Here is a 26023-nt window from a genome sequence, read left to right as displayed (position 1 = left end):
TTTCACAATATATAGAAAAAAAAAAAAGTTAACTAAGTTAACTCATGAACAAGCTCCAACTTTTAGATGTGTTAAAAAAAAATTTGGACTTTTAATCCTCGGTTAATAGTAAGTATTGACTGGTTTTTTAGACTAGTATAGACTAGTTTAGCATGGGCCGAAAAGTAACTTTGTTTTCAACAAAGTGGATGTGGATGCTTACTGAAGCCCGATTAGCAAACACGAGTACACGACCCATTACCCATTGGTCCCTCTCTCTCTCTCTCTTCCCTCGCTGTCTTTCGTCTTCATTATTTATTTCCTACTGTACTGTGCAAAATAAAATACCAGATGGATCCACCCATCATCCACTTCCGTCCCAAACGAAACGACCCCTGAAACAAATAAAATAAAAAATTCATCACAATTTCTATTAGATCCACATCTACTCAAACTCATACTCCTAATCCAGATGCTCATCACACACTAAAAAATCGATCGCATTCCTTTAAACAACTTCAAATCTCTCTCTCTCTCTCTCTCTCTCTCTACCTCTCACACTGTAAAATGCTCATTCTAACAAGATCTTGAAGAAGAAGAAGATCATGGAGTCGCAGCCTTCCCGTCAATCGGGAAGGTACACATTCGAAGAAGCAATCTCCAGAGAATCTCCCACCGCGTTAACCAAATCAAATTCCGATGCTGCCGCAGCTGCCAGTAGCCAGAGCTTATCGTCGATCCTCAACAACCCGCACGTCGCCAAATCTGATTGGTGGTGGTATTCTTCTTCGTCCTCGTCTCTCGCTCCTCCCGAATTCGCGCCTCTAATCTCCAAGGCCTCTTCGGAGCTCACCCGATCCGATTTCTCCACCTACTTCAGCTCAATCTCCGATACCTACAACCGGTTCGAGGACATTCGGAACCACTCCACCAAGGATTTGGAGTCCTCGGCTTCGGACTCTCAAGGCCACGGCGGCGAAGCGCTCGTCGCGTGCTTGCGCGAGGTTCCGGCGCTTTACTTCAAGGAGGATTTCGCGTTGGAGGACGGCGCGACGTTCCGGGCGGCGTGTCCGTTCTCGACGGCGGCCGAAAACCTGGTCCTGCAGGAGAAGCTTACGCAGTATTTGGACGTGGTAGAGTTGCACTTGGTGAAGGAGATTTCCTTGCGGTCCAACTCGTTCTTCGAGGCGCAGAGGCAGCTGCAAGACTTGAATGTCGAGATCGTTGAAGGATGCTCGAGGATCCGGGAGTTGAAGGAGACGATTCGGCTTTTGGATGTGGATCTGGTCGATTCGGCTCGACAAGTTCAGCACTTGAATGCTACTAGGACTAACTTGTTGGCTCTTCACCATAAATTCAATCTCATTTTATACGTCAAACAGTCTCTCTCAGCTCTCAAATTGGTACTTAATCTGCCGTTTATGCTTAAGATTATGAATTTGAAGCTCATTTTGTTTGAATTATATGCTATAAGTGATAGATTTTTGTGTGTGTGTTACATAGCTTGTTGCATCTGGAGATTGTGCTGGAGCATTGGACATCACTGATGATTTGCAGAATCTGGTGGTCAGTGGATCCTTTATCTTTCTTTCTATTTTTGGCTAAATTATTATTTCCGTCCCTAAAGTTTGTTTGTATGAAGTTCGTTTTTCATTCCTACAGTTAAGTACGAACCTTTTTCAATAGTATATGGATGAAAAAAGATCTTAAAGATTGAGGGGAGAGTTTAATGTTGTCGCTAGTTTAGGGACGAAACAAAAAAGGACTTTTAGAGTTTAGGGATGAAAATTGAAATTCATGCAAACTTTAGAGACAAAAACAATATTTTAGCCTATTTTTTTTTCCCTCTTATTTGTCAAAATTTACAATTCTTCTAGCAATGATCCAATGTCTACCTCTTTTTACTTTCTCATTCTCATTGCGAGTTCAATTGATTTTAATATTAGTCATGTTACTCAATAGAATTGTGACTCAGAAATGTAATCTTTTTTACCGTTGACTTTATTTGAGGTTTTTGGCTATTAGCTATATCAATTAATTCTCAAGGGCTTTCTAATGATCCTCATTGTTGAGGATGTAATGATTTTTCTTGTGAATGAGTCCATAAGGTTTTAGATGCTCCTGATATTGAGGCATGTTAGGGAGCAGACTGATTTGAGGGCTGAAAATTTATTATGAGGATGTGATCATTTAGTATAGTACGTCAATTGTTTAGCAGTAGCCTGTGTAGTAACTTTAGAAGCGTAGTCAGTGTATTTGCTAATTGCCAAGGGTTATGTTCCTCCCTGTTGAATTAGGATTATATGTGAATCATTGACAATATCTTTATTTCCTAAATCATGCGTTCTTCTTATTCTGGTTTCCGGATGTGGTAGTGATGGAGGATGGAATCCAAGTTATTTAGAGCTGTCTACTGCATGTCATGTAATGATAGAAATGGGCTATAGGAATTGTTTTGGCCTTAGTCCTTAGGGGTGGAAGAGTGAATTTGGCATTTGTGGTTCAAATATAGGTGGAAAATCTCTATTTTCTTTGGGCAGCTATGTCACTGAAATTAAATATCTGTATCAAAGGAATATCTGGACTTTATTGGGGGTGATTGGAGTTGTTGAAGTGGGGTTTGAAGTTTGAAATGATTTCTTCACAAGGGCCAGGTGTAGTCTTCATAGGGAAACGACATTGCGGAAATCAATGTGAAAAAGAAGAGGAGTGAGGAAGGAAATAATCTTGGTCTCTTATATTCCTTTAGGCATTAGTCTATAGGGTGATGGTTACATCAGGAAATTGTCCATTGGTTCACTACAGAAAGCTCCATTAAATTGCAAGAGTGGTGGTGGACATCTCCTAAATGTGACTATAGAGAAACTTTGACCCTAAATGTCTTGGCTAATATTCTTCGGTGTAGAGTGGGCAGTTTGCCTATGAAATGTTTGGGGATGCCATTGGGAACTTCGTTTAAGACAACATCTATTTGGAACCCTATTTTGGTGAAGATGGAGAAGAAATTATTAGGGTGGAAGCGTCTCTATTAATCTAAGGGTGGTAGGCTCACATTACTGAAGAGTACTCTCTCAAGCCTCCCAACGTACTTTTTATCTCTGTTTACTATTCCTAAAGCTGTGGCTGCAAGATTGGAAAGTATCCAGATGAATTTTCTTTGGGGGTCTTCAAAGGGGTGTTTCAAATACCTTTTGGTGGCTTGGGAAAAGGTGTGTTCACCCATTGAGGTGGGTGGTTTGGGGATAAGAAATGTGGTGTCTTTTAATTAAGCCTTATTAGGGAAATGGCTGTGGAGGTATGGACATGAAGTTACCCATCTCTAGCGGAGAGTTATCTCCACTAAATATGGAGAGGGTCAAGGGGAGTGGAGTACTAAAGTTTGCAGGAGGGCTCATGGATGTGGCCTGTGGTGAAGTATTTTTAAAGGGTGGGAGAGCTTTTCTAAGCATCTATCTTTTGTAGTGGGTGATGTTACTTGTATCCGCTTTTGACATGATAGGTGGATTGGTGATAACACCCTTAAATTCCTCTATCTTGAGCTCTACGTGTGTTCAGCTAACAAGGTAGCTTGTATTTCTGAGGTTTTGTGGCTTCAGGATGGGGGAAATGTTAGAGTTTGGGATTTGAGATTTTATAGAGATTTTCAAGATTGGGAGCTAGCTGCATCTTATTCTCTTCTTGAGTTTATCCAATCTCATATTCCTCGAGATACAGGGAGTGATACTCTTTGTTGGTGTCTCAAAGGAAATGGTAGGTTTGACACCCAGTCTTTCTACCATGAGATTCAGGATGCTTAGAGTTATTTGTTCCCCTGGAAGCGTGTTTGGAAATATAAGGTTCCTAAGCTAGTGGCTTTCTTTTTGTGGACAGTTGCTCATGGTCAGATTCTTACTTTGGATAATCTTATGCTTATGGTTGTTCTTTGGCAAATCGGTGTTGTTTGTGTCGTTGTAAAGGGGAATCAGTGGACCCCTTATGGATTTTTATGCTTCAGGCCTTCGGCATTCATTGGGTCATGCCAGGCTTGGTGGCAGGATTGTCATTTTGCTGGCATCACTGGCTTGGGAATCATACTTCGAATATTTGAAATTTGATTCTAGGTTGTTTGATGTGGATTGTATGGTTGGAACGGACTTGCCGCTCTTTTGAGGACATTGAGAAGACGTTGGAAGAGTTAAATGTTCTTTGGTGGTGTCTCATCTCCTCTTTACGGATGACACTCTAATTTTTTTTTTTTTTTGATGCTAATCTAGATCAGATTTTGATTCTTCGTATGCAGAATTGGTTCCTGTTGGAGTGGTGCATGATTTTGAGTTATTGTTGAATGTCCTTGGCTGCAAGCAAGGCACCCTTCCAATGAAATATTTGGGTCTTCCTTTGGGTGCTAAGTTCAAGGATAAGACGATATGGAACCCGATATTGGAGAAGATGGAAAGGAGATTAGCGGGATAGAAACGTTTGTACTTATCTAAGGGAGGTAGAGTCACTTTAATTAAAAGCACTCTATCTAATTTACCTACTTATTATCTATCTTTATTCCCTATACCTGCTGTAGCTAATCGAATTGAGAAACTTTAGCGGAATTTCTTATGGGGTGGGCTAGGTGATGAACCTAAATTTCACCTGGTTCGAAGGGCTAATGTTTGTACTCCTTTCTCTTCGGGTGGCTTGGGGATAAGGAAGGTAAGACTTTTTAATGAAGCTTTGCTTGGGAAGTGGCTATGGAGATTTGGGATTGAAAAGGATGCCATTTGGAGGCAAGTGATAGGGGTGAAATATGGATGTGTATTGGGTGGCTGGTGTACCAGATCTGTTTTTGGTCCATATGGTGTTGGTTTGTGGAAAAATATTAGTCGGGGATGGCCTTCTTTTTCATGTTATATTCTTTATGATATTGGTGACGGGTTAAGGGTGAAGTTTTGGCATGACCGTTGGTGTGGGGAGACATCTCTTGAAGCCAGCTATCCTGAATTGTTTAGATTTTGCTGAGATGAGGAGGCAAGTGTAGCTGAGCTTATGAAGTTCACTAATGGGGTCATTTTTTGGGATGTAAGTTTCTTTAGGGGTTTTGATGCTTGGGAATTAGAGGCTGTGTCGGGCTTCATGGATATCGTATATGGCTCTTCAGTAAGGGGGTTTGGTGAGGATAAGATGTGTTGGAAGCCAAATAAAAATAAGGGGTTCATGGTTAACGATTATTATTTACTTCTGGTGAGCTCTAATGATAGTTGTTTTCCATGGAAAAGTATTTGGAAGTGAAAGACCCCTTCTTGAGTGACTTTCTTTGTTTGGGCTGTTGCTTTAGGGAAATGCTTGACGATTGACAATTTACGAAAAAGGAAGGTTTGGATATTGGATTGGTGTTAAATGTGCAAGTGTAATGGTGAATCAGTGGACCATCTCTTTCTTCACTGTCCAATTGCTATGGATTTGCGGTCTATGGTCTTGGGTTTATTTGGAGTAAGCTGGGTTATACTGCATTCTGTTGTGGGGCTCCTAGTCTGCTGGCAAGGCAGGCTTGGTCGTCATCGAAATGGTCATATATGGTTAATTGTCCCCCATTATTTAATGTGGTGTCTTTGGAGGGAAAATAATAGGTGTTTCGAAGATAATGAGAGATCTATACCAGACCTCAAGTTATTTTTCTTTAAAACTTTATTGGATTGGTTGGTTGCTTTGCAAAACCAATCATTCACCTCTTTCCTTGATTTTCTTGATTCTTGAAATTTTTGTACTTGATTTTTGACCCTTGTACACTCCCTGTGTACTAGGGTGTCCTTTTTTGATATTAATAAAACTTATAACTTATCAAAAAAATGTTCTTTGCCAGTGTAGTCTTTTTGATTGGTCTCATTGTTGGGGTTTTTACTAACTGTTCCTCTCTCTCTGAGTTATGATTTCCCTTAGAATAACTTCCTGATTTTTTTTTTTTGTTTTTGTTTTTGTTTTTGTTTTTTTTGTTTTTTGTTTTTTTTTTGTTTTTTGTTTTTTTTGTTTCCTGTTGTTCATCATGAACAACTTGTATTTTTCCTTACTTTTTTCATTAATAATATTTCTCTGATTACCTGTCAAAAAAAAAAAAAAAAAACATTGGGGGTTCAAAGGATATCCCAATAGTTCCATTACCTCTCGTGGTGCTTGGCACTGGGGTTCGAACCCCACTAGACTCCTTCATTTTCCTGCTACACACACCTTTTGGATTTTTATGCTTTAGGCCTTCGACATTCATTAGGTCATGCTAGGCTTGGTGGCGGGATTGTCATTTTTCTGGCATCAATGGCTTGGGAATCATACTTCGAATATTTGGAATTTGATTCCAGTTTGTTCGATGTGGACTGAGTGGTTGGAACGGACTTGCCGCTCTTTTGAGGGCACTGAGAAGACGTTGGAAGAGTTAAATGTTTTTTGCCGGCGTAGTCTTTTTGATTGGTCTCGTTGTTGGGGTTTTTATTGACTATTCCTCTCTCTCTGAGTTATGATTGGTCTCGTTGCTGGGTTTTTTTTTTTTTTTTCATCATCATGAACAACTTGTATTTTTCCTTACTTTTTTCATTAATAATATTTCTCTGATTACCTATTAAAAAAAAAAAACATTGGGGGTTCAAAGGATATCCCACTAGTTCCATTACCTCTTGTGGTGCTTGGCACTAGGGTTTGAACCCCACCAGTCTCCTTCCCCAATTTACCTAGCAAAAACTGCTAACCATGCATTGCATAAAGGGCTGCTAACGCAACTAATTCAAGATTTGTAAAGATACTCAATTATGCCAAATCATCAACATAGTAACATGAATAAAATTTAGACTTGAACATGGAGCCTCAGAATCAAACTTGAAGTATATTTCCAATTTTGTTAGGCCATGCTCTTTCTCAAGCCTTTTTTAATCCACATGAGGTTGAGGGTTAGTTGTGGTTAATATTTGATATTACGTGACTTCTTTCCTTTTATTTACTTTGTTGGCTTATGATGTGGTTGTTCTATATTGGAACATATGGGTATTCAACCAAATAGGATTTTCCCGTTCTTATAGAACCTATCACTAAAATACCGCTAGAGGGGATAGGGCTAAGCGGAGCGAAAAGGAAAAATAGTTCCATTTATCTTTTCACTTGTCCAAGCATTAGGGCTAGTCAATTTGTTGCAAGTATAACTTGCTTTTTAGCTTCTAAGTGTTATTTGCATCTTCACATATAAGCCTAGAAAGTAGGAAAAAATTATCAACTACCATTTTCATTTTTCTTACTGATTTTCTTTATGTTTGATAGGATGGGGATGAGCTTACAGGTTTACACTGTTTTCGTCACCTTCGAGATAATGTAGCAGCTTCAATTGAGTCCATTAACAGGTACATGCTTTTGGAAATGGTGAAATTGGTTGCTACAAGGAAGATGTGCCACTGTTTGCATTACCATGAAATTAAGGCATGTTTTGTGATTTTCAAAAAGAACCAAAAAAGTGTACTTGAGGCACTCTTCATTAATGAGCTTGGCTTTGGCCAAGTGAAGTTCTTAGACCATGGGGCTTTAAGTGCACCTAATTGACAGTTGTATGCTGGTTCATGCAATTATTTTTTTTCTAGAAACTGATATTTTGATTTGTTATTTGTATATCATGTTACCTAAATTCCACCGTTTTGTGCTTGCCATAATTTCATGAAATACATGCCTTTATATATTGCCTTTTACTGGACCTTTGTTGATAGTTTATAATTGTGGTTATGGCCCTTTTCCATTTCTCTATTTTGTGAAATTTTGATTCAACTGATAACATATATTGCTTATTTTCTACCAAAATAAATACTAATCATTTCATTACATAAAAATAAAATGAAGGCTAAACTAAAATTTTGGTCATTCTACATTTGCCACAGTTTCAATTTCGTCCCAACACATTTTATTGTGTTAATTTTGTCCTTCAACTTTTAAAATCAATGTCCCTCAACTATTAAATGTGTCAATTTTGTCCCTACTTTAAAAAAGTAGTCAGTTTTGTCCCGAGATTTTTAAAATCAAGTCAATTCTATCCTTTGAAGTTGACTTGATTGTTTATAAAATTGACTTGATTTTTAAAGTTGAGGATTGGAATTGACACAATTATGTATAAGGATGAAATTGAAATTGCCCCCATTGTTCGAGGACCAAAGGCGTTGTTTGTCCTTAAATGCAACATCGACTTGTAGATCAATAGTAACAAATTAATTTTATTCTTGTAGCATTCTTTCAGCAGAATTTATGCGTGCTGCAATACAAGATTCTGGAAATTCAGATGTAGTAATTTTGTCACAAGTGAAAGCAAGGGCTTCCATTCCAACTAATGGAAAAGATGATGATGTAAGTTTCGTGTGTCACTTTTCTTTCTGCTTTGGTCTGTACTAAATAAAGAAAACGTGTCTTTGTTATTGCATTACTGTAAAGGAATCTTCAGTGTTTAGTGATTAGTAGTGCCCTGGGAAGCATTTCTACTTGTGTGCCCTTTAGGGCACTACCATATCAATGAGCAGTATATCCCTTTTCTATTACTAATATGATTTGAAATGATTTTTTTCTTAAATTATAGTTTCATAAAAAAAAAAAAAGTGTAATAGTTGCACAGCCATAGTACACAGGAAGTTACAAAGGAAAAGCTAAAAAAAGAAAAAGAAAAAAAATTACAAACAGCTATCTAAAATTCATGTTTATCCAAAAAATAACCAAGTTTGAGGTAGAGAATGAAGAAGCTGAAGTCCATTCATATAACATCTTCAAAAAAAGAACCATTGCACCTTTGAGGGGGAGTAACTTTCCATTGTGGAGCTGAAAAGACCTCTTTTGCCTACTTTGTATGAGTGGATGTCGAATTTGAGTGTGACCTGTCTTTCTCTTCAAATGTATAGTTTTTAGATGTGTGCACTTTCTGTTGACTCATTTTGCTTCTCTATAGTACACTTCCTGTGTACTTGGGATGTGGCTTGTATTTGTTTTTTTCCTTTCTTTTTTAATAAAGTCACTCATTAATGATGAAAAAAATAATATTTTCTAACAATGAACTATGCTAGGGAGTTAACTTAAAGAGTAAGATTCCATCCAAATTTTTCGTTGATTGCTAATCTTCATATGCAAAGACATACTTGGCTATTAATGTTCTATCTTGCTCTACCGGTAGCTGTGGAACTGTCAATCACCCGCATAGTGGTATTTTTTTTTTTGGGGTGAATTTTTAACATCTCCAACTTTACTTATGTTTCTAATGTTTTATGATTGATTCAGCATAACACCATAATTATTTTTAGCAGATCTACAGCTTAGAGCTTACCTTGATTTTTAATGCCCCCTATATGCATGTTTCTGTCTACCATTGCTCTTAATATGCATGCCATGTTTCATGTTAATTTAACTATTACTATTTGAGCCACAAACTCATGTTTTGTGTATAATTTTAAAGTAAAATAACATGAAAATTAAACATTTTATGATGAGATAGCTATCAATCTCTGGTCATCTTGATATTTTGCAAGCATGGTTGGTATAGGAAGATAATGTAATATAACAGTTGATTTGTTAAAATACTCTTTAAATGAGAAGTTATGGAGTTGTGTAATATTACATAGTGTTTTTGATAAGTATGTAATATTTTTATTGGAAAAGACTACTTCATATACATGGAAGCAGATGCAAAGGAGTCTAAGGAATTACAAAAGGATATGTATATAAAGACAGTGATCTAAACATCGGACAGTGTAACACTGCGTGTAACTTAAAACTCACCCTTTATTTATATAATACAAGATGATGTTACTGGTTTGGTTGAGCACCATGTTTTTTGTGTTCGTTTCCTAGTTTTTGTGTGTATCTCCCATGTTTTAGAACTTCCCATGTAATTTTTTTTTATAAGTAATTTTGCTTCGAATATTCATATGTGATTTTCAGGACTTATTTTGGATGCAATCTGTGAACTGATAACTGTGTTGACATATTAGCAGGTTAACTTGGATGAGGAAGAGACCACTAATTTTCGAGATTGTCTTCTTCCAATCATAATTGGATTGCTCAGAACTGTGAGTAATTTATGCAGTTGTCCATTGTGTTTAGACAAATGACTATATTACTAGGCATTTTTGTTGTGTTCTCCATATTATTGATCTGATAATAAATTAAGAGTGTTGAATCAGCTGTGAATGGGTAACATTGATACCTGACTCTCCTGAAGCATGCCTTTTGCTGTAATTAAGTTTTGATAATTCCACGACTCCTGTATCCATATCAATGCTTCCTATATGTTGATGCTGGCTGACTATTAAGGTTTTTATTATTGTTTTATATTCTTTTCTTTACAAGAAGTTTTGTTTTCATTCTTGGATTATAAAGATGCTGTATTAATAATAATTTGTCTCCTCAAAGCTTGTTTTCAAAGATGCTGTATTAATTACCACACACCATAGTCTTAAAGGATGTATATAACATTATTAAAATGTAATTTAGAAATTGATATTTTTTTTTTAAATTTTTTTGCTTTGATATTATTATGTACAGAAGATGGAGAATGTGGATAAGAAAGATTTTCGCAATGTCAAGTGTTTTGGTTAATTATATTTATCCATCCAAAACTAGAACATTTTCATTATGCATCTTAAATCACAAAATTTTGGCATTGCATAGTTTGGGAATCTTTTTCCAGGTACAATAAATTGGGTCGGTGACTGTAGTAGAGGGTATATTTTGGTTTGGTGTATGGTAGTTAGATAAAACTTTAGCATCTTAATGCCCGGAGCTATTCTAATGGTAAATAAACATGCTAAAGTTTCTGATTATAAGGAGGTTGTAAATGATGTAGTGTGATGGAGTCCAATCTTTGTGATGTCAACTCCAGATTAGGAGTTGGAGCCCAGTGCTTATTTTACCTGGATTCAGTAAGCGTAAGTGTTTTTTTTTTTTTTTTTTGGGGGGGGGGGGGTGGAAGGTTAGCCTGTGTAATTTAACTTTACTGTTGTAAAATATTTTCCATTAAAGTAAATATTTTTACTTATAAAAAAAAAATTCCGCTGATTGCAAATTAATCTCATGTTGAGTGTTGATTGTAAAATTTTGTAGTCTAGGGTGCATAATAGAAATGCCTCTAGAGTTGGTTAGCTGCAGTTAACCCTTAATGTTTTCAAAATTTAGAGTTTTGCAGCAATGGGTTGTTTTTCTTTCTCATATTCATTGGATTTTTTGGAATTTTTATATTTTATATGTTAACTTGAATCTCTTTTTTGTATATTCCTTTTTTCTTCTCGTATATTAATGTAGCACACTTTTCTAATATAATTTTGTTACATATTTTGTTTATCTTATCTATCAAAAAAATTTACTGCAGTTGTCATATCTAATATGTAAAAGGATTACCAGTTTGAGGCTTTGGTTATTGCAAAACTTGGATAAAAAATTCTAAATGATGTTGCCATTGATGATTGGCAATTTAATTTTGAAAATTTTGATTTGAGCGATTCATGAGACAAAAACCTACTTTTATGTGTTTTATTTGATAAGTAAAATGTAATGTCATATACTTTTATACGTGTTTCAAGCATCTCTGATAAACACAATTATCTGGATTAAATGTAACGTCACGTACTCTTATATATGTTTCAAGTAATTTTACATGTAATAAATTGGCTAGTTTATGCTTTTAGCCACTGGTTCTACACACTTTACATGTAATCGTATTATAGTCTGTTATGACTATATTGTTATTTAATACATTTACCTTGATCCATTGAACACAGTTATCTTCAATTTTTTCCTTGGATTTAATATCTACTTTTAAGTGGTTGAGCTAGACTTGGATTAAGTCTGTAAAACATCTCATGGTACACCACTTAATTACAGGCTCAGCTTCCCTCTGTGTTGAGGATATACCGAGACACGCTTACTGCTGATATGAAAAATGCTATTAAGAATGCAGTCGCAGAGCTGCTTCCTGTCCTTCTTGCCAGGTCAGAGTCAGAGTTCTCCCCTGGAGAGCGAACAGTTGATGCAGATGGTGAGAAGTTTATTATGTAATTAGTCCGTGATGTATATCGCCAATGAGGCACTTAATAGAATGATTAGTCAATGATAAACATTTTTTATATGATCAAATCTATGCCCACTCTTCTTTACAGAAACAATAGTTTCTGTTGTGCTTTTGTGCCTGTGTGCCTGTGTGCTGTTTGTTTCAACCTTTTTGCACTTGTATGGTGACTCAGGTGGAGGTGCATCACTTGCAAGCAAGTTGAGGAGCCTGTCATCTGAAAGCTTTGTTCAACTTTTGAGTGCTATTTTCAAGATTGTACGGGTAATGTGCATATGACTACACTTGTAAACTTCATATGCATTTAAGTTGTTAAATTGTTCCTGACCAAAACCAGAAAAAGAAAATTTTTTGAACTGATTTTTTGCTCTAGTTCGCAGACTAGAATCTGACCTTAACCCACAATTTTGCTACCCTCAAGTTTTGTCTGATGGACTGCATGAAGAGGCACTATGGATGGCCTTAAATAAGAGCTTATATTTTATGAATTTGTTTTCCCCCTAATCAAACTCCGTGATTCCTTCATTTGAAACAGTAACTAGAAAGATAGTTCTTTTAATGCCATAATATATTCTTCTTTCTCCATTGTGCAATTGTTAGGTGCTAGTGAGTTAGCATTTAAAGATCCAAAACTGCCATTTATGAATAGGATGCCAGTTTGAAGCCCGATGGGTCTTATGTTCTGATTGTTTTGGTAATATCTTGACAATGACAAATTTGTAATTTCAAAAAAAGAAGAAGAAAGAGGAAAGGATATGTATAAGTTTTTCTTAGGATTCTTCTAATTCTTATTGAAAAAGTAGTAGTTTTTGTTTATTTACACATGATCACTGGTAATGATTACAAGCTTCGTGTGATGTAATATGATTCTTTCTTCTAGTGAATGCAGGCACATGTAGTGCGGGCGGCTGAAGTGAAAAAGGCGATTGAGTGGATCATGAAGAACCTTGATGGTCACTACGCTGCTGAATCAGTTGCTACTGCAATTGCACTTGGTGCTGCAGCTGCAGAAACAACTGAGGACCATGATGATCAAGGTGGTTCGCTTCTGCCATTTTCATCTCAGAGAGCTGCCAGGTTTTCTTCATTTCAGGGAAAAGCAAATGATGCCATAAGTCCCTCAAATATGTCAATAAATTTCAGGTGAACTCCTTGTTCCTTGGTTGTTACTGTTTCATAATGTTGCTCAATTTTTCTTAAATACCCATTTTTAAGATTTGAAAGAGGTTGGTGTGGCGGAGTGGGGGTTATGTAGTATGGCAAAACCCCCATATTTGCCCCCAAAAATCATGTGGCACATGTAAATTAAGGAGGTGATGGATAGTATGACTTCAGATAGGATAGAATGGCAAAAATGAATTCACATGGCCGGCATAGTCAGTCTTTGGGGAATTCATAGTGGACCCCAATATTTTGGAACTAATGCTTGATTGTTCTTGAATTCATTTTTATGTTTTTGGGAACTTGGTGTGCTTAGACGAGCTTATTTTATTGTATGAAACAAATTTTTTTACTAAGAAATTTTGTTATTACTTTTTTGTCTGGTCAGACTCACACATTATTGGCCATATGAAAGTATAATAGTATTGGCAATGTGTTGTAGTCATATTAAGTTGCGTTTGATGTTCAAGTGTTTTCTGTCAAGAAAAACTCTTCCTAGCCTAAAAGAAATTAAATTACTTGAAACTAGGGTTGTCCACGGTCGGGTCGGATTGGGTTTGGAGCTGACCCGTACTCGACCCGATTGAGTCGGGTGATTGAGAATTGGACCCATACTAGACCGAACAAACGGGTTGGACCCGGCTGGTTGAGCGGGTCGGAATCGTCTGTTTGGGGGGTCTTGGCTACAAATTTGGCAAAAAAATGAATCAAACAAATTATCAATAAAATGAATCAAACAAATGATCAATAAAATACAAATTAGATAAACAAAACAAAAAAGTGTTAGGTTTTTTAAAGTTTGGGTTTCAGTTTTTTAAGTTAATGTTTCGAGTTTGATAAGTGAAAACTCAAATTTATGACCAAACAAATCAAATCAATAACTCTAAATCTTTGAGTTTTAAGTGAATAAAAACTAAAGAGAGTGAGAGAGAGAGATCCGAAAATTTGAATTTGAATTTGAGTAGTTGTTTTTGATTTTGCATGTAAACTCAAAATAATAGTGCATGACAAGATATGTTTTCAGACTAGTCTCAGTAAGAGTGCAAGACAAGACAACTGTATACAACTTTGTAGAAACTAATGAGAGATGAAAAAAAAAAATTTTAGAAGATAGGTGGTAGATTTTCTATCAAGGAGAGGAAGACATGTGGGGATAAGAATCTTAACCTTATCACTTTGCTAAAAAGTGATGAGGGCTGAATAAAAAAATAAATTTTGAAGATAAGGTGGTAGATTTTCTAACAATGAGAGGAAGACACGTGGGGGAGAGAGAAATTTAAAACAGATTTCACTATATTTTGGTCGGTTTGGTTTATGTGGGTCTCTAATCCTTTAACCTGCCACCTGAACCGAAAATTTGGTTCTCAAAGGAAGATGACATGTATGTGACTGACCAGGCTATTTGGATCTGCCCGCTGGGCTTCGGTTCGGTCGGATTCAGTCGGTTTGGTCAGGTCCTTGGCCCACTAGACAGCCCTACTTGAAACAACCCTTTTTGTGAGGTTTATGGTCAATGACAATGTTGCATGTGGATTTTATTTATTTATTTATTTATATTTTTTAATTTAATATGTTACAAGCCAAACAAAATGCTATAGGAATTACCTATGCAATTTTTTGGGAACTGAGTTGTGTCCTCAATTCCATTATGTGAAGGTATGAGATAGATGGTTGAAGAGGATCACACTCAGTGTGGTCAGTGATGTGCCGGGCACTTGCCTAGGTGCGCGGTTGAGGTAAGGGCCCTCTGTGCCTTCATTCAGTTGCTCACTTTTGGAGCATAGGCGAATGCCTGAGTGCCTCAAACAAATTGTAAGCCGCTTGAGGCAAGTGTCTCAATATAGTTCACCCAAAAAAACAGGGGCAACTTAAAATTTGGAAAAATTTCAATAATATAATCTTTTCATTTGATAGTTCTCTGTTTGTTTGTTTGTTTATTTATTTTTATTTTATTGACATAAGCTGTGGTCAAAGTCTATTATAAGATAAATTAATCGAACCTTCTACTAGTTTGAAGATTTTAAACTATGCTTAGTAAGCATTAGATATATTTCACTTGAGTTCATAATTTGTATAATAGCTATATTTAGAGTTTGTGGCCTTGTTTCACTAGGTTAAGCACTTTTTTGGTGCCTCACCCCTCAAGCAATGCAAGGAGTTGGTGCCTTAAGGTTGTCTTTTGCCCTTGACTAGACTGATCACAGTTTATGTGAACCGCTCCAACTATTTATCCATAAAGATCACAACCTGTTGCCTTGGTTTTTTTTTTTTTTTTGCATCCCAATGCATTTTTGCAAGTACATTCCAATGTACTTCTCATTTCGAGCAAGCTAGCTTTTGTTAAGGGTATGAAGTAAACATTGTTGTCACATCATGGTATCACCCACTACCAGGGCAGTTGTGGCAACCAATCTATCCCTTCCAAGTCAAGTTTGTCAGGGCCATCATGGCCCTTTACTTTATCGTTGCAGCATTTGCTTAAATAGAAATTGCAAGATAGGCTTTGATCCAAGTTCCCAAATCTTTCGCGAAACCCTCTCAGAACTTCCAGTTTAAATTGTTTATTATTTATGAATTTATCATCGGTGGCCTATTTATTAACGTTGCAGTTTTCATCTGTTGGATTCCACAACCTTGTACTAAAAACTTTGCTGCATAAATGTAACATTCTTAAAAAATTGGTCATCAAACAGCACTGATGTATTGCGAGAAAACACAGAAGCTGTTGTTGCAGCTTGTGATGCTGCTCACGGAAGATGGGCTAAGCTCCTAGGGGTCCGTGCTCTTCTTCATCCTAGGTTGAGATTGCAGGAGTTTTTATGCATATACAACATCACACAGGAGTTTATAACTGCTACAGAAAAGGTATTCATTTTCATCTTAGTATTTTAAACTTGAAGGATAAAAATTCTGTCTGTATGTATGATGCTATTCCGTTCTCATCTTAGTATTTCAAACTTGAAGGATACAAATTCTGTCTGTATTTATGATGCTATTTTGTTCTAACATAAACAGATTGGTGGAAGGAGGGGATTCAGCATACGGGGAACACTGAACTCTCAGGCCAAAGCCTTTCTTGACTTCCAGCATGACTCTCGAGTTAGTTTCAATAATTTTTTCATTAAATCTTTTCTGAACCTATATATGTATGCTGATACCAGGCTATTTTTTTTGTTGGTTATTTAGATGGCAAAAATAAGGGCGGTGCTTGACCAAGAAACGTGGGTGGAAGTAGATGTTCCTGATGAATTTCAGGCCATCGTCATTTCACTTTGTAGTTCTGAAGCATTGATTTCTGAGAACCTTGATCATGTTCAAAATAATGTGGAAACAAACCATGGTGAAGTGATTGCATTCAATGATGGCTCTCTTGTAGAAGATACTGCACAAGGGAAGCCTACTCCCTTGGCTGAGGCTGCTGATAAAAATAAAGCTTCTTTGGCTCATAGTAACGATAGTAAAATGAAGGAGCATGGAAAATCTACATCTCAAACCCTTTCGTACAAAGGTGTTGGTTATCACATGGTAAACTGGTTAGTTATCTTGTTTTATTTTTATTTTTATTTCTTGTTTATTCTCATCTTTTTCCTTCTTGGCTTTGTAAAAAGCACTCTGGTGCAGTTGATACTTCTAGTTCATGTTAAGCTTTTGGCATCTATTGGTCATTTTATGGAGTTATTCACCTGTACTCTGAGCAAGCTGTTTGCTTTGCTCTGTATTTTATGATACTTCACTTCCTGTGACATTGTTTATTGATTTATTGTATTGAGATTTGAGATTCTCATTGTGTCATATTATTTTCACATATAAACTTATACATTATCAGTGATCTTCCCTTTTTTGTTTTGTTTTGTTTTTTTTTTTCAGTGGCTTAATATTACTGAAGATGTTGTCAGAGTACATTGATATGGGCAACTTTTTGCCATTACGGTCTTCAGAAGTTGTTCAACGAGTTGTCGAAATTCTTAAATTTTTCAATACAAGGACTTGTCAGCTTGTTCTTGGTGCTGGTGCTATGCAGGTACTAATTTTTTTCTCTAATCAGCTGATCTGTATGTTCACAACTATTTTTCATAGAAATTCATGTACAGAAACTCTAAAGGGTTTAGAATACGAAACTGAAAATCTTTCAGTGTACTAGGGTTATGCTCTTTTTGTTTTGGTTAACTTAGAAATTTCACCCTCTAACTTTTCCCAAAATTCAATTCAGTCCTTTAACTTTGACATTTCTTCAATGTAGTCCTTCTATCATTGGTTGTCTAAGTTGTGCTATTAGTCGCCACAAAAACAATGTAGTTTTGTTTTTTCAGGGATTTTTGATACTGAAAATGGTTGAAATCCCTTTCATGCATTTCTTTTTGGTAATTGTGCCTTAAAAAGGCTAAAAATTTATTTTTCTTAAATTTTTGATTCAATAATATTAATTTTTTATTATAAAAAAGACCATAATCCTTTTTTTTTTTTTTTTTTTTCACTGGTTCTTTACTCTCTGTGTGTGTGCACGCGCCCGCTATTCACTTCCTTCCTCAGTATGCATCCTCAGTCACTTCAATGGTACAACATTAGGGTCTCGCTCATCTGTCACCGCCAAGACCCTCACTATCCCCCAATAGGATGGTTTTCTTGTAATTCGTTAGCTGATTTTATGGATCATTTGAGTCTTCAATAATTTTTAGGCAGCTCTCCTTATGAAGCTTCCTTCTTAATAAAACTTTGTAGTGATTTTATTTTTAAAAATTATGAAATTTTTTTGGTGATTTACTTGCATTTATCTGGCATGTAAATGCCAAAAGTCCTAAAACATATACTAAAAAATTTGCCGGTTTTTTTTTTGTAGTCAAAAAGTTTTGATTTTTTAACTTAACCCTTATTGCTTGTTTTAGACCTTTTTTATTTTTTTTTTATTTTTTATTTTTTTATTTTTATAATTGTATAGTTCTTTTTTCTGTTCTTTTTACTTATCATGGTTTCAATGAGAACCACATTTAGAGGGTGGTCATTGTTGTAACTTTTTAATTGAGTTGAAATGATATTGCAGGTGTCTGGTTTGAAGTCTATCACTTCTAAACACTTGGCCCTGGCAAGTCAAGTGATCAGTTTTATATATGCTATTATCCCTGGTAGGTGATACTAAATTAAAATTCTTCTACCTTTGTGAATCTATTGACAAATTGTTTCTATATCAGTGCGCCCTTTTTGAACTCTATGCTGCTTCCTTTCCATTTTTGTTTAATTTTTGTCTAATTTTGTTTTGAAAATGCTTATATAAAAAATGGTTTCTAAATATTCTTGTTCTTTTCATTTGTTTTTTGGGATGGTGCTGAGGGAAAGAGGGAGAAAAAATAACATGACACTTTTCATGGAAACATTGTGGATCTATAGTTTTCATATTTTTTTGCTTAATTGAATCTCTTTATTTTATTTTATTTATTTTTATAAGTAGGCTTATGAATTGAATATTACTATTGGACTAAAAATTATCTAACACAGACAACTTTCAGTATGATTACTTTTAGGTTCTATAAGCCCTCTGAGGTTGTTATATTTCATATTTAACTCTGCATATATCTGTGAATATAACCATTTGTACATAATAAGATATAATTGGCTTTTAGGAGTGATGTGGTTAGAACTTAGGTCTAGTCTAGAAGGGTTTAGGAAGAAATTCCAGCATGAAACATGATTAAGTCAAAGAAAAGGATAATAGGATTGAAGTTAGAACAGTCAAATATCAATTTTTAGACTCAATGAGCTCAAGGAATATTCAATTATGGTATTTCATGAAATAGATAAGAAAAGGCTGCCTACAATAACTCAAATAATGCTATTAATAATAGCCTTTAATAACCCTAGAATGCTAGTCCTTCATCTTATGTTTAACAATTAAAACCTAACTGTCCAATTTCGTTAGAATTCTAGTGTTAATCACTCGACTTTTTAAAATACTAAAGACTAATTATAAATAAATCATAAAATAGAGAAATAAAACACAATGGACTAATGGATTTTTTTTTGTTCATTGGGCTTAAATTCTCATGCATCATGCAGGGATTTGGGAGAGAATGTCTACCCACATGTCGTTTTGGTAAAAGAAGGGTTTTAGTTGTTGGGCCAATGGCACAAGTACCCTCTATGATGCCTGGTGTCTGGGGTTCAAGCACCCCCTCCCAATTTCCTAGAAAAAAAAATCATTTGCTGAAAGAAAAAAAGAAGACATAGAAAGGGCATCAGCATCACATTGTGAACAACTAGGCATACCAATTCATGAGAATGAAATGTGTCCAATTTCTGTGTCTTCTTTGAAGCAATGATATCTTGTGTGTTTCCATATTAATCCTTGGGTATGGTATCACATTAGAGATTCAATTCAAAGAACTGATGACATAGAGATCAAGAAAGCCACCATTAGGTTACATCTTATCTATGTAGTGCTGATAACCCCATCTTTTGGTTCAAATTACTTGGCAAAGATCTTATGAATCCAATAATTTTCATCCTTTCTAGATTGCTGTCATTAACGTCATTAAAAGTTCATCAATGAGACATATAAGCATGTTTACATAAGATATTAGCTTTTGCAAAATGTAATTTGAGTTATATGTCAAGTGAATCAAGATAAAGTTTGATATACTTGGAACAATTTGCTTAGTTTGTTTGGCATTCCTATCTCTTCTTCTTTTTTGTCTTTTAAGAATCATGTGCCCTTTGTTTGTATGCCAAATGTGCCATCTTTGATGATGATGTTTTGATGTATCTTTATAATTTTGCATTGAAATAAGAATATGTTTGTTGTTGGGCCTTTTTTTCTACATGAGTTGGAAATTGAGAAATGTGTAGTTAGTGAAAATTTCATTTTGTGTACACTGTAGTGACAAAATTTTCTTGGGTAATTTATGACCCTTTTTTTGTGTGGACTAAGATATCAGGAGAATTCTTTTTCTGAAAGTACCTGAGACACAAAAAGAATTATTGCTGTCGGAGATTGACCGAGTGGCTCAAGATTTTAAGGTTCACCGAGATGAAATACATACAAAGCTTGTTCAGATAATGAGAGAAAGGTTATTAGTTCATGTGCGTGGCTTGCCCCAAATTGTTGAGGGCTGGAATAGACCTGAAGATGCTGATGCACAGCCCAGTCAGTTTGCTCGTTCCCTTACCAAGGTAACTTTCTCTATTGGGAATTGATCATGGACAATAGTTATTACTTGACCTTGAGCATTAGCATTTCCAACTCTGTTATTTACAGTTTGAAAAAATACTGCTTACTTTCTATTAGCTGTAGAGGAATTGAAAAAAGAAATATGTATGAAGTTTTGAAGAAAACAAATTTTTTTTAGCAATATGGTCATGTTCTTTTTGGCTATACACATTTACACATACCCAAGATACTAAAGTTACTTGTTTTTACCACTTCATCATTCCTAACATGAAAGTATGAGATGACAATTTAATTAGTGTGGAAGCAATGCTATGTATTTGACAGTTACCATTGTTGTCAACACCTGTCAACGGTTGGTCTATGAAAAGAGGGGGACAAAAGATAGAGAAGTTACCTTTAATCTCAGGAAGTGTGCATAGGGTTAAGTAAATTACCCTTACACATAATTAGTATTTATACTAAATGCTTTAGTGCACTGTAACAAATTTACCCCTAACATGTTAATACTAACAACACTCCCCCTCAACCTAGCAAATATATAACATATAATCCCTGCTCGTTACATAGCAAATCAAATTTAGTTCTACATAAGGGTTTGCAAAACATATTCGGAAGTGAGCTCCTATTGAAACATATAGGGTAGCCATTACTCTGCTTCTACCTTTTCCTGAACAAGATGTCAATCCAGCTCTAAATGCCTAGTCCTGTCATGAAATAAAGGAATCGAAGCAATATGGGTTGTTTCCTGATTGTTACTATACATAGTCAAGGGTATACTTGTAAAGGTTTTGCAGTCAAGAATGGAATCTCCAGTCTAGGAAGAAGGTGCAGTGGTAGGCAGTTGTCTATGATGGAATACCTATAAAGTTTTGCGGGAGTGGTAACAAAATGAGGGCTATCAAGATTAGAACAAGAAGAGATTGATAGCAATAAAGGAAGACATGGAAGGGCACTATCACTCCCAAAGGACAAGGAGGAATAATATGATGTGGTTTCAAGGAAGGTGACATGGTCACTAACAAACCTGCATGGAAGTGTTGGGGAATAACACTTATATCCAATCTGTGTATGCAAGTACCCAGTTAATACATTTAAGAGAGGGAGGGTCTAGTTTATGGAATGTCGTGTTGGCGTATCCAGGCTCATAGGAGTATGGTATTTAGAGTCAGAATTTTGCACCCAGCTCCTATAAATAGAGTATGTGCTAATTGTAGCTGTTTTGAATCCTGTGAAAATATATTGCAAATTAGGCAGCCCAGTTTTATTGGTCTCTAAAGGATGGATGCAATTGTGTTATCCAGTTGTGGATCCAACCCACAACCAAATTGCTTAATTGGGAAGTGTTGAATCAAAATCCTTTTGCTGAGTTGCGTTTTTTAGCCCATCTAGATTTCTACCTTAGAGGGTTTCACTTCTGTGAAACAATGTACCAAATATCTGAGCTTCCCTAAAGCATTTAGCTTGAAACAATGTACCAAATACCTGAGAGGGTTGGTTTCAATATATATTTGAGCAGTACCCCTCCTTTTTATTTTGAATCCCTGTGGTTTTCATGAAGTATTTAGCTTGATCTAAATTTTAGTGAAATGATTGGCTCTGATTATCTCTTCTTATCATTTCCAGGAAATTGGATTCCTTCAACGCGTTTTATCTCGGATTTTACATGATGTAGATGTTCAAGAAATTTTCAGGTAAGGCTCATCTATAGTATGCATTCAATTTATGAAATCTCAGTAAAATGATTGGAATGATTGGCCAATTATTTTCTTGGAAATGCATTTATTACACAGAAAATAAGTGTTTGAATATATTATTGAAATGATCATTAAATGACAATGTTAGGATTTCTGCTCTCTCTCTTTTTCCCTTTTTTTTTTTTTTTGCTGTGATGGATTGTTACCAAGAATAATTAAAAGGAAATCACTTGCAGTTCAATGGACTGTTTTTTTTTTTTGATAAGTTCAATGGACTGTTAGATTGCTTGTCAAATTCTCTTAACTTTCAAATTATATATTTCAAATCATTGTGCCATGTTTGGAATGAAATAGGATTTTAAAAAAAAAAAAAAAATTCATACTATAAGAATCTTCAGAGATGTTCAACGAAGGAGGGATTAAACGTGTTTACTAAATGCCCTGTATTTTGCTCAGAAATTTGGACACCATCTTAGGTAGAGCTAATAGAAAAGATGTCCTGCTTTTTAACTATCCCTTATCTCCTTTTTTAGGATAAGATTTTAGTTATCCCATATGCTTTACTTAAAAAATGAAACTTCCAAAACTATGTATTTATGAGAATAAATATTGTCTTTGAGAATGACTCCGTATCCACATAAGGTGGGATCTTAGATTACTGTCATTCAAAGCTTTAATCTGATTCTCATGAAACATAGGAATATTTTGCCTTCGGGAATGTGATTCTTGGAATATCAAGTTTAAATGGGGAACCAAATGAGGGAAGCTGACACAATTCCCTGGAAGGCATGGGAATGTTGTCAGGATTATGCGATCCATAGGGCCCCTTAGGGAAACATAATTGGTTGTTAAATCTTTGTGACGAAGACAAAGAGAAAAAAGATTACTTTGCTCAAATTGAAAAATAATTCCTGCTACTTATGTTTTATTTTATATTCAGGCAAGTGGTTATTATTGTTCATTCACAAGTTTCAGAAGCATTTTCACGCTTAGAGATCAGCACTCCACAAGCAAAGGATAGGTACTACTTTTTAGGTTTTATGTGGACATTGAATACGATTCTGTTTATGTTTTTCCATGAGATATAAATAGTTTTTCCTATCTTATGCACCAGGCTGTATCGAGATGTTAAGCACATTCTTGGATGTATCCGATCATTGCCTTCTGATGATTTGAGTAGATCTAGTACTCCAAACTGGGGGCAATTAGATGAATTCTTGGAGCAAAGATTCGGGACCAAAGCTGGTTAATAGATTTTATTGTAAAGTAGGAAATTGATTACTTCTCTGGTGAAGGCTACCAGATTTCAGTGAAGCTTTTGAGGATGTCGGAACCAATTATACGACTTCGTGTTTGCCTTGTACAATTTTGAGGTAATAAGGTGAGGAACACGTTTATACTTTTTAGATTTTCAAACAATGTCTCTGTTGCAGGCATTCTTTTTTTTCATGGCTATAAATGTGTAATGGAAAGAAAATAAAGTATACAGAAAAAAGAAATTTATGGTCCGTTTGGATTGAGGGGGAGGGAGGGGGAGTAGAGTAGAGTAAAATTGACCCAAAATTAGCCTATTTTCAGCCAACTCTATTCTACTCTCCCTCCCTCCCCCCTCAATCCAAATAGGCCATTAAAGTTTGGATCTTGCAAGTTTTGTTGTACTTTATGAGTGTTTATTCTTGCAAATTGTTCATAGAAAGCTAAAAATCTTGAATTTTATGTGGATTTTTGTTTAAAATGTGTAGTGCATGAGAGAAAATATTTTAGTCATATATTGACCTTAAGCACTAATTAGTTTGTGAGTTTATTCCTTGTAAGCTTGAAAGGATTAGATAAAATTTGTATGATAGATTGTCCTCCCCCCCCTCCCCTCTCTCTATAAACCAAATATGTTTAACAGTATTAATAACATGTCACTCACCAGCTCTACTTAAATAGATGTTTCAGTGCCTGTTGATTATGTTCTTCTGTTGATTATGGTAGTTAAGAGCTTCATGTTTCTAACACAACTATGATTTGAAAACGTGTTCTGAATTTGCTCTAAAAAATTGATAATTAGATGCTGCATTAGGTGACTTCTGTATGCAAATATTGCAACCATAATGGTACATTAAATTATGAAGGTTGTAAATTGAAACTCTAATTTCATTACAGTAAAATATATAACATTATGTTATGGCTTAAAAAATATACTTTTTTCTTTATAAAAGTAGTTTAGTTATAATCATTTATTGTAATTGTTTTAATTTGATATCTAATATGGGTAGAATTATCTTAATCCTAAACATGCAATGCATGTTTCTAGTCAAATTTGCGTTTGAGGACTGATTCTCATGTATTATTACTATATATTTTTTCTACTCAAAGAGCAACCTTTACATAAATCACATTATTTTGTAAAATTCTTTTATTGAAAAGATTGCATATACATCTTTCTATGTATCAATAATAGGCAAAGAGTTTGCCAAACCAAGTTAATTTGTACATTGTCTTGCTTGCCTTCTATTGTTTTGCATGAATTTCACAACATTTTCTTTTGTTCAAATGTTTCCATGATGTCAAACATTACTTGAATCATGAGATTTTTCAGTCAATTGATAATTGTTGTAGTAAGAATATCCACCCAACATTGAAATAAAATTAACCACTCATGCCTTTTGTTGTGGTTATCAATTAGCGCAGCATGGAGGGCAGACCTCATTTATGTATTAACTCTACCAAGATGATCTTGAATTCAAGATAGTGGGTAAAGTCGTGGGTTCATGGCCTGCTAGTTGATTGCTTGAAGCATAATTTCTTATATTAGAGTCAAATTAAAAGGGAACAGTGTTTACTAGTTATTATTGCACGTCTAAAAGATGATGGAGAGACCTTTGGGTCTCTTTTGCTGCTATGGGGTGGTAGTTATGGAATTTTGTTCCATGGTTGTCTTTGATTTGGGGGGCTTGGTTTGTCTAAAAAGGCTTTTGTGCTTCACATGGCCTTTGTAAGGGAAGGAATGGCCACAAATTTGAGAATATCTGAGTACTTGGTCATAATTTTTGCAACTCTTAGTTCTGCAAGGTTTTCTTTTTGCTTTTTGGTGTTGTATCTCTGTACTTGGTCATTGTGTTCCTTCGTACTATGTAGTTATGTTTATTTCACTAACAAGAATGATGAAACATGAAGGAATGTGAAGGAAACTCAATTTGGCTTGTTTGTTTGGTTGTACACTTGAAAGTAATTGATCTTGCAATGGCTGTGCTACGACTTATATTCTTGGCCAACATCGTAAGAAAATTTGTTTACTGATTAAGAGTTTTTTCCAGGTTTCAATTGCTTTAAGGTAGATGTATAAAACAGTCACATTCAAATGTTGCGGCAAGAAGGGACTTGTAAGCAGAATTTTTGTACCAGTCACACTTGATATACAGTTTGTAATGATAGCACCATGATGTTTTGTTCCCCTGATTGTAGTTTTGGGTTTAGATGGAACATATTGATTTGTTTGAGTTAGTGAACAAGATATTGGCGTTGCCTCTTTTCTGTTCCAGGGGTTGAGTTATATCTTTGTAACTTTACGTGCTTAGCTTACAAATGCGTTCTCAAATCTTTGATTAGATTTTTCCCTTCTCCCATTTAATACATCTATATGTTATCTAGTCTGTAAATATTGTCGTTCACACTAATTAGTAAATTGAACTGTAAGGTGGTTGAGCAACCGCAATTGGGAGTGAATTGGGCCGAGGCAGCCCTGCTCAAGTCATGGGGGAGAAAGGAACTGGCTTTGGGTGATATTCATGGGTATATGAATGAAATGCTTTAATTTTTGAGAGTTTCTTGTTGCTTGTCTTAGGGCTTTTCTGCTACTTGTCTGCACGTATTGGAAATAATCAACTGTGCAAGAAAATGTGTGCAATGCTTCAACCCATTCCCCCAAAAGAATCCCCCCTAGAGAGTGAGCTGGATCATTTTAAATAGGTCCATGATTCAGATTTATATTTCCACAAAACTCAAATAGATGTG

At 35.4% G+C, this 26023-nt stretch overlaps 1 protein-coding gene across 4 annotated transcripts; it reads left to right on the top strand.

Annotated features, from left to right (window-relative positions):
• The first annotated feature begins 308 nt into the window (after nucleotides 1–308).
• LOC115955283 (vacuolar protein sorting-associated protein 54, chloroplastic-like) lies at nucleotides 309–25662 on the top strand. Of its 4 annotated transcripts, none has more exons than XM_031073366.1 (18): nucleotides 309–1382; nucleotides 1483–1545; nucleotides 7246–7325; nucleotides 8193–8310; nucleotides 9939–10013; nucleotides 11824–11977; nucleotides 12183–12271; nucleotides 12897–13150; nucleotides 15862–16033; nucleotides 16184–16267; nucleotides 16355–16701; nucleotides 17036–17189; nucleotides 18207–18288; nucleotides 20088–20329; nucleotides 21951–22018; nucleotides 22962–23042; nucleotides 23136–23402; nucleotides 25327–25662. In XM_031073366.1, the coding sequence occupies exons 1-17, from the start codon at nucleotides 585–587 to the stop codon at nucleotides 23269–23271; spliced, it is 2997 nt and encodes a 998-aa protein (XP_030929226.1). In that variant the 5' UTR covers nucleotides 309–584; the 3' UTR covers nucleotides 23272–23402; nucleotides 25327–25662. The 4 variants fall into 4 exon arrangements, with proteins under 4 accessions (XP_030929226.1, XP_030929225.1, XP_030929224.1 ...); XM_031073365.1 differs by having other exon boundaries at nucleotides 9936–10013; nucleotides 23136–23394; XM_031073364.1 differs by having other exon boundaries at nucleotides 9936–10013.
• Nucleotides 25663–26023: the final 361 nt, after the last annotated feature.

The sequence above is a fragment of the Quercus lobata genome, chromosome 8, assembly GCF_001633185.2.
Source record: "Quercus lobata isolate SW786 chromosome 8, ValleyOak3.0 Primary Assembly, whole genome shotgun sequence".
Lineage (NCBI taxonomy): Eukaryota > Viridiplantae > Streptophyta > Magnoliopsida > Fagales > Fagaceae > Quercus > Quercus lobata.
This window is presented reverse-complemented; position numbering and strand designations above follow the sequence as displayed.